The 9,248-nt window shown below is 67.1% G+C and overlaps 1 protein-coding gene across 1 annotated transcript; it reads right to left on the bottom strand.

Moving 5' to 3' along the window:
* Positions 1–31: 31 nt before the first annotated feature.
* RHOG (ras homolog family member G) lies at positions 32–8,982 on the bottom strand. Its single transcript, XM_071573933.1, has 2 exons — positions 8,877–8,982; positions 32–1,272 (listed from the first exon to the last, which is right to left on the bottom strand). Exon 2 carries the CDS (start codon positions 1,242–1,244, stop codon positions 669–671), a length of 576 nt encoding a protein of 191 aa, XP_071430034.1. The 5' UTR covers positions 1,245–1,272; positions 8,877–8,982; the 3' UTR covers positions 32–668.
* Between the last annotated feature and the right edge of the window lie 266 nt (positions 8,983–9,248).

Genomic DNA, 9,248 nt, shown 5'->3' with positions numbered 1-9,248 from the left:
GGCTGGTGCAGGAGAGCACAGGACACGGAGCAAATGGGCAGGTCTTTATTTGGGGAGAAGCAGCTCGGGGGGCAGCTGGTTACAGGCAAGTCCTGTTGCCCTGCAGAGCTCTGGCTGTGCCAGCTCTGCTCTGGGCAGGGCTGGACATCCCCAGCACGGGGTCACCCCAAATACCCCACAGGAGCCTCCGTCAGTGCCAACGGGCCCCCATGGCATGCCAGGGCCATGCCAGGGCTGTGCCAGAGAGATGCTCCAGGGTGGGCAGGTGCTGGGGCTGGCACAGAGGGGCTGGGGGGCACCCCCGGTGGGGGTGGCAAGTCCCCGTGGGGTGCTCAGGGCAGGAGCAGGTTCGGCCACCCTGGGCACCCCTTCTCAGGAAGTGTTGCTGTGCCGAGGCCAGAGAGGCATCACCCGAAGCGGACGCTGACAGCCGGGGTGGGGGTCCCACAGGGCTGGGGGTCCTGCGGGGCTGGGGTGCCTCGGTGCCCCCGGGGCAGAGGCCAGTTAGTGCAAACGAGGTCTGTATTATTAAAGCTGGTGGGTTCGGGCGGGCGGCCCCGGCCCCAGCGCGGCTCGGGCGGCACCGGGGCAGGCGGGGGGCACGTGGTGGTTGGGGGACGGCGGGGCCGGGGCAGGCGCAGGGGCGGGATTGTCTCTGGCCCACCCCGTCACAAGAGCACACAGGGCCTCTTGGGCTTGGCCGGGACGGGGTTGAGCACGGCCCGCACGGCCTCGGTGAACACATCCTTGATGCCCTCCTGGTTGAGCGCCGAGCACTCCAGGTACTTGACGGCGCGGATCTGCTTGGACAGGCTGATGCCCTGCTGGGTGGTGATGGGCGCCTGGTTCTGCTCCTTCAGCCGCTTCATGGTCTCGGGGTTGTTCCTCAGATCCTTCTTGGTGCCCACGAGCAGGATGGGCACGCTGGGGCAGTGGTGGCACACCTCGGGGTACCACTTGTGCTTCACGTTCTCGTAGGAGGGCGGGCTGGCGATGGAGAAGCAGATGATGAAGACGTTGGTCTGGGGGTAGGAAAGCGTCCGCAGGCGGTCGTACTCCTCCTGGCCGGCCGTGTCCCACAGGTTCAGGTTAATAGTCCTGCCATCCACCGTGTTCTGGGCGCTGTAGTTGTCGAACACGGTGGGGATGTACTCCTTGGGGAAGGCGTTGGTGGTGTAGCAGATCAGCAGGCAGGTCTTCCCCACCGCCCCGTCGCCCACCACCACACACTTGATGCTCTGCATCCCGGCGTGCCAGCGGCCCCTCAGCAGCCTGTGGGAGGGGACAGGTCAGGGACTGCGGGGCTGGGGCACCCTGGACCCCTGCTCGGGCACCCCAAGGCCAGAGGGTGCAGAGGGGTCAGGACACCCCAAGGCCAGAGGATGCAGAGAGGTCACCATGGCTCCCCTGTTCTGACACCCCAAGGCCAAAGAGTGCAGAAGGGTCACTGTGGCCCTCCCTAACTGGACACTCCAAGGCCAGAGGGTCCAGAGGGGTCACCCTGGACCCCCAGCTCAGACACTCCAAGGCCAGAGGATGCAAAGGGGTCACCAAGGCCCCCAGCTCAGGCACCCCAAGGCCAGAGGGTCCAGAGGGGTCACCAAGGCCCCCCCAGTCAGACACCCCAAGGCCAGAGGATGCAGAGGGGTCACACTTGGCTCACCCTCCAACCCACAGCCCAGAGGAGCTCCCTGGCCAGGCACACCCCCCCAGCAGCCCCTGAGGTGTGCAGAGACCCCCAGTGGGGACCCTGCCCTGGCCCAGGGACAGTGCCTGTGCCACCACAGCTGGTGTGCCTGGGGACCACACTGACCCCAGGGCGATGTGTCCATGCCAGCCAGGCTGTGGCAGCATCCCGTGCTGTGCCATGCCATGCCATGCCATGCCATGCCCTTAGCCTGTAACGGGACAGCAGGGGCAGGGCAGGGAGAAGGGGCAGGGCAGGGGCAGGGCTGGGCTGTGGCAGCCTGTGAGACATCCCCGTGGTGCCAGCCCCGGTCCTGCCCACGCCGAGGGGCAGAGCCCGGGCTGTGCCGGGGCCCCGGGGCCACGTCCGCTCCGGCAGCTGCTGTTTATCCCCGATCCCGGCACGTTTCCCTTCCTCAGGTTCCCTCTGCAATTCCCATTAAGGGCCGCATCCTGCTGCCCTTCCTGCTGCCGAGCCCAGCCCAGCCGAGGCGGGGACACCACACGGAGCCAGGGCAGGAGGGACGGTGCCCACCCTGGGCCCGGCAGCCCCTTCCCCACCGTGATCCGGCCACGGGCAGCGGGTGCACAGGGAGGGGTCCCATCCCGGCAGGAGCCCCCGCCCCTTCCTGCACCACCAGGATGGGAGGGGGCTGAGGTGCTGAGGTGGGGGAGCCCCAGAGCCCCCCCAGGGCTGGGGGTGCTCCTTCCCCAGAGCCCCCCCGGGGCTGCAGGGCTGGGGGGCCGAGCCCCTGCCCCTCGATGGGGAAGTTGCTCTTCCTCTTCCCTCCCTGACACGAGGCTTCCCACACACGAGGCTGTGCCATGTCCCCTGCCCTGCCTGGCCACCTGCCTGCCCCCCAGCACGGCCACCAGCCCCCGCTGGGCCCCAGTGTGCCCGGCCCACCCACCCCACGGGGGGCACCCCTGCACCTCAGTGTGCCCGGCCCACCCACCGCACGGGGGGCACACCCACCCCTCGGGGGGCACCCCTGCACCTCAGTGTGCCCGGCCCACCCACCGCACGGGGGGCACACCCACCCCTCGGGGGGCACCCCCAGCCCTGGCAGTGGCAGCAGTGAGGTCCCCGCAGCCCCCACAGGAAGCTGCTCATCCGGTGCAGGATCCTGGGGGGCCACAAACACACCCCAAACACACCCCAGCCCTCGGCCCCCCCCGGGTGCACACCCAGCCCCAGGGGTTCCTCACACCAGTTTGCACCAGTGCGGTGCCCCAGGGCCTGGGGGGCTCAGCCCAGGGCAGGGACAGGCAGTGCCCAGCAATGCAAGGTCACCAGTGTCCCCAGGGGCACCCCAAGGCCACTCACCAGTGTCCCCAGGGGCACCCCAAGGTCAGCAGTGTCCCCAGGGGCACCCCAAGGCCACTCACCAGTGTCCCCACGGGCACCCAAGGCCACCGCAGCTCCCCATGCCCAGACAAAGCAGTGCCCCCTGCCCACAGCTGCCCATCCCCATCCCAAAGCAGTGCCCCCTGCCCACAGCTGCCCATGCCCAGACAAAGCAGTGCCCCCTGCCCACGGCTGCCCATCCCCATCCCAAAGCAGTGCCCCCTGCCCACAGCTGCCCATCCCCATCCCAAAGCAGTGCCCCCTGCCCACAGCTGCCCATCTCTGGGGAGCAGAGCGGGCCCTGAGCACCAGCTGTGACCTGGTGACCATCCCACAGGGGGGCATGGCCAACAGTGGGCACCCTGAGCCCAAGCCCTGCACCCCAGACTGGCCACGGGCATCCTGGGATGAGCTGGCACCCAGCAGGCACCATCCCCGTGCCCATCCCGGGAAAGGCCTGGGCTGAGTCAGTGGGACTGAGGAAGGGGATGGGGCACATGAGGAAATGCTCGTGCCCATGAGAGCATCACCGTGGGGAGAGGGAGAGGAGGAGGAGGAGGAGGAGGAGGAGGAGGAGGAGGGCACAGCGGGCAGGGCAGGGGCCCACTCTCCATCACCCAGCACCTCTGGGGCTGTGGAACCCCAGAGTGGCCCCGGGTTTGCCACCAGCACCCGGCCCATGTGGGCACACACAGTGCCCTTGGAGGGGCCCAGGTGCTCACACAGGAGTGCTCTGGCACTGCCAGCACCAGGTACCAGGAGGGGACCTGCAGGCACGGCAGTGCTGCCCACACTCACAGGGCAAGTGCCCTGCTGAGGAGGGGCCTTGGGGCGGGGCAGAGCCCCCCAGGGATCTCCCCCTCCTGCTGCCAGCTCTGCTCCAGCACAACCAGCTCTGTTCTCCCAGGAAACCCACGGCTGGCACCACCTTTAACCCCTTCGGGCTGCCCCAGGGAGGCCTCGTGGGGCTGAGGGCACAGCCCTGGGGGGCACAGCCGGGGGGGCACAGCCAGAGGGCACACACAGCCCCTTCCCAGCCCCACGGGGGGGACCTGCAGGAGGAGGTGGGAGCGGGGGGGGCTCAACATCCAGACCCCAGCGGGACCCCCCGGCCACCCTCCAGGGGCAGAGGAGATTTGGGGGGCTGGGAGAGCGGGTGGGTGGGCAGGGGGCTGTGGGTGCTGCCCAGGGGGTGGGCAGGGGGCTGTGGGTGCTGCCCAGCGATGCCCCCACCGCTCCTTTGCCTGGGACAGGAAAAGACTCATCTGTTCTTCAGCGAAAAGGGGAAGCGGAGCCCTCGCAGCGCTCCCGGCCGGGGCAGCCCCGGGGATTTTCCGCCGGGGAGGGAGAGGAGCAGCCGCTCCCATGGGGTCCCTCCCACTTCCCACGGCCCCGAACGGACCCCACCTCCCCAGGCACCCCCTGCCCCAACACACCCTGTGCCATGGAGCCCACACCCTGCCCCAGTCTGGGCATCTCACACCCCACTCTGGGCACTCACACCCCACTCTGGGCACTCACACCCACTCTGGACCCCTCACAGCCCACTCTTGGCACTCACACCCCACTCTGAGCACTCACACCCACTCTGGGCCCCTCACAGCCCACTCTGGGCACTCACACCCCACTCTGGGCCCCTCACACCCACTCTGGGCACTCAGACCCCACTCTGGGCACTCACACCCACTCTGGGCACTCACACCCCACTCTGGGCACTCACACCCCACTCTGGACCCCTCACAGCCCACTCTGGGCACTCACACCCCACTCTGGGCACTCACACCCACTCTGGGCCCCTCACACCCCACTCTGGGCACTCACACCCACTCTGGGCACTCACACCCCACTCTGGGCACTCACACCCCACTCTGGACCCCTCACAGCCCACTCTGGGCACTCACACCCACTCTGGGCACTCACACCCCACTCTGGGCACTCACACCCACTCTGGGCACTCACACACACTCTGGGCCCCTCACACCCCACTCTGGGCACTCACACCCCACTCTGGGCACTCACACCCACTCTGGGCACTCACACCCCACTCTGGACCCCTCACACCCACTCTGGGCCCCTCACACCCCACTCTGGGCCCCTCACACCCCACTCTGGACCCCTCACACCCACTCTGGGCACTCACACCCCACTCTGGGCACTCACACCCCACTCTGGACCCCTCACAGCCCACTCTGGGCACTCACACCCCACTCTGGGCACTCACACCCACTCTGGGCACTCAGACCCCACTCTGGGCCCCTCTCAGCCCACCATGCCCCCAGCCCCAGCCTGTCTGCCCACCCTCCCCAGCTGGCGGGTCCATCCCAGACAGACGGACGTGCCCAGGGACCCCTTGGCCCCCCGGGGTCCCTCCTGCCCCATAGGGGGTGTGGCACAGCACAGCCCCCCTGGCACTGCAGCCAGCCCAGCAGCACAAAGAGGGAATTAATAAGATCACTAAAAGCTCTAAATGCCAAGCAGGGACCCCCTGGGGGTCCACGGGCACGGGGGACCCTCAAGGCCCCCCCAGCTCTGCCCTGGCCCTGCCGTGGTGGCCAAAATAACTTCCCTGCTGAGTCGGAGGGTTTTGATTTCCCTCATTTTCCAGCTGTCGTGACTAATTTCCTCATTTTATTTCCCTCCCAGGCCGGGTCCTGCTCTGCCCCTCGGCATGGCCATGGCCACTCCTGGCCCTTGGGCACTGCCAAAGGCTCCGGGGCCACATCCAGCAACACAGGGGGCCCAACACAGACACTGCCCCGGCTGGCACTGGGGAAACCTGGCATGGAGGGGTGGGTGGGGAGGGATGGATGGAGGGAGGGAGGGAGGGAGGGAGGGAGGGATGGAGGGAGGGAGGGAGGGAGGGATGGATAGAGGGAGGGAGGGAGGGAGGGATGGATAGAGGGAGGGAGGGAGGGAGGGAGGGAGGGAGGGATAAATGGATGGATGGATGGATGGATGGATGGATGGATGGATGGATGGAGGGATGGATGGATGGAGGGATGGATGGATGGATGGAGGGAGGGAGGGATGGAGGGAGGGATGGATGGATGGAGGGAGGGAGGGAGGGAGGGATGGAGGGATGGATGGAGGGAGGGAGGGAGGGAGGGAGGGATGGAGGGATGGATGGATGGATGGATGGATGGATGGATGGATGGAGGGATGGATGGATGGATGGATGGATGGATGGATGGATGGATGGATGGATGGATGGGAGGATGGATGGACGATGGATGGTCCAGGCAGGCTCCCTGGCCTCAGGCTGAGAGCAGAGCCTGGCATCACTCCCAGTGCCAGTGGAGCCACAGGCAGGGCCTGGTGCCAAGCAGGCAGCACCAGCACCAGCACCAGCACCTCTCCATGGCACAGCCAGACCACATGCAGGGCACGGCCCACACCTGCCCCTGCTGGGCACACCCCCTGCACCACCAGGATTATCCAGGATGCTCCTGGTGCCCTGGGATCCCAGCCTGGCCCCCTCCTAGCCCAGCCCAGCCCAGCCCACACACCCCCTGCACTCCTCCTGGGGCCGCAGGGACCACCAGGACCACAGGGGTCACCAGGGCCACAGGGCCACCAGGGCCTTCGGCTTCTCCTTCCCCCACACAGAGGAGAAGGAGCACAGCAGGCCTGGCCCACCCACCCATCCCAAAGCCCCCTCTGGGGGGACATTCCCTGGAAGCTCTCGGGGTCCTACGGGTGTCCCTGCTCTGGGTGGGGCTGTGACTCAGTGCCCGTCCGTGGGGGACCACAGAGACCCCGGGGGTGGCCCCAGGGGTGGCCCCAGGGGTGGCCCCAGGACAAGCACCCCCCACAGGCACCTGCCCCCCCCAGGGACGGCCCCAGCTGGGCTGTGGGTGCTGAGCAGGTGCAGGTGACGTGTGTGCAGTGCTGAGTGAGTGTGTGTGGTGTGAGACACACATGTGTGTGTGACCTGTCTGTGTGTGACATGTCTGTGTGTGTGACATGTATGTGTGTGTGACCTGTCTGTGTGTGACATGTATGTGTGTGTGACATGTCTGTGTGTGTGACCTGTCTGTGTGTGACCTGTCTGTGTGTGTGACATGTCTGTGTGTGTGACATGTATGTGTGTGTGACATGTCTGTGTGAGGGGGGTGTGTGTGACATGTCTGTGTGTGTGACATGTCTGTGTGTGACATGTCTGTGTGTGTGACATGTATGTGTGTGTGACATGTCTGTGTGTGTGACATGTCTGTGTGTGACATGTCTGTGTGTGACATGTCTGTGTGAGGGGGGTGTGTGTGACATGTCTGTGTGTGACATGTTTGTGTGTGTGACCTGTCTGTGTGTGACATGTCTGTGTGTGACATGTCTGTGTGTGACATGTCTGTGTGTGTGACATGTATGTGTGTGAGACATGTCTATGTGTGACATGTCTGTGTGAGGGGGGGGTGTGTGACATGTATGTGTGTGTGACATGTCTGTGTGTGTGACATGTCTGTGTGTGACATGTCTGTGTGTGTGACATGTATGTGTGTGACATGTCTGTGTGTGACATGTCTGTGTGTGACATGTCTGTGTGTGTGACATGTCTGTGTGTGTGACATGTATGTGTGTGTGACATGTATGTGTGTGACATGTCTGTGTGTGTGACATGTCTGTGTGTGTGACATGTATGTGTGTGTGACATGTCTGTGTGAGGGGGGTGTGTGTGACATGTCTGTGTGTGACATGTCTGTGTGTGTGACATGTCTGTGTGTGTGACATGTCTGTGTGAGGGGGGTGTGTGTGACATGTCTGTGTGAGGGGGGTGTGTGTGACATGTCTGTGTGTGTGACATGTCTGTGTGTGTGACATGTCTGTGTGAGGGGGGTGTGTGTGAGATGTATGTGCAGGGCAGTGGGGCAGGGGAACAGTGGTGGTGGTCAGTGCAAGGGGGGTCAGTGGGGGTCAGAGCAGGGAGGTCAGGGGGGTCAGTGCATTGGGGGCCACTGCAGGGGGGTCACTGCGGAGGGGTCAGGGGGGTCAGTGCAGTTGGGGGTCAGTGGGGTCACCGCTGGGGCTCAGTGCGGGCTTGGGGACTCAGCGGGCGGAGCTGTGTCCCTTTGTGCAGTGAGTGCCCCTCTGTGCATCCCCCCTGTGCAGTCCCCCCTGTGCATCCCCCCCTGTGCATTCCCCCTGTGCATCCCCCCCCCGTGCAGCCCCCCCGTGCAGTCCCCCCTGTGCATCCCCCCTGTGCAGTCCCCCCTGTGCAGCCCCCCCCTGTGCAGCCCCCCTGTGCAGCCCCCCTGTGCAGTCCCCCCTGTGCAGCCCCCCCGTGCAGCCCCCCCCGTGCAGCCCCCCTGTGCAGCGCAGCCCCCGCAGCGCCGGGCCGAGTGCGGGTGCGGCTGCGGGGCCGGGGGCGCGGGGGACGCCGGGGGGGTCGGGCCGGTGGGCTCAGTGGCCCCGCCGGGGGGTCGGGCCGGGCCAGTTCCGTCCCCTCCGTCCCGGCACTGCCGACCCCGCTCCCGCCTGGAACTGGGCTCCGCCGGCGCCCCCGACCCCGCTATCCCCGGACCCCTTTTATCCCCGGCAGCCCCGTTATCACCGGAGCCCCGGGAGCCCCGTTATCCCGGACGCCCGTTAGTCCCGATATCGCCGGCCGTCCCGCTATCCCCGACAGTCCCGCTATCCCGGACACGCGATACCGCCGCCCATCCCGTTATCCCCGCCCATCCCGTTATCCCCGACAATCCCGGCTATCCCCGACAGTCCCGTTATCCCCGGCAATCCCGTTATTCCGCTCCGGGCGGTCCCGCCGCCCCCGCCCCGGCCCCGACGGGCGGCTCCTCCCGGGACCCCCCGGCCCTCCCCCTGTCCCCCCGACCCCCGAGCCCGCACTCACCCCGGGACATGGCGCGGCGGGGCCGGGGCAGCGGCGGGAGGAGCAGGGCGAGGACGAGCAGCAGGAGGATGAAGAGGAGGAGGAGGAGGAGGAGGAGGAAGTCTGCGGCCGCCTCCTCCCGCCGCCCCGGGCGGTCCCGCGGAGAAACTTCCCCCGCCGCGCCCGCCGCGCCCGCCTCCCCTCCCGCCGCTTCCTTCCTCGGCCCGGCCCGGGCGGCGCAGCCCCCGCGACCCCCGGGCTGTCCCTGCGCAGCCCCCGCGACCCCCGGGCTGTCCCGGGGCAGAGCAGCCCCCGTGACCCCCCGAACCGTCCCTGCGCAGCCCCCGCGACCCCCGGGCTGTCCCGGGGCAGAGCAGCCCCCGCGACCCCCGG

Source organism: Pithys albifrons, chromosome 1 (genome assembly GCF_047495875.1).
Source record: "Pithys albifrons albifrons isolate INPA30051 chromosome 1, PitAlb_v1, whole genome shotgun sequence".
NCBI lineage: Eukaryota > Metazoa > Chordata > Aves > Passeriformes > Thamnophilidae > Pithys > Pithys albifrons.
The sequence above is the reverse complement of the archived record's forward strand: the minus strand, read 5'-3'. Positions and strand labels throughout refer to the sequence as shown.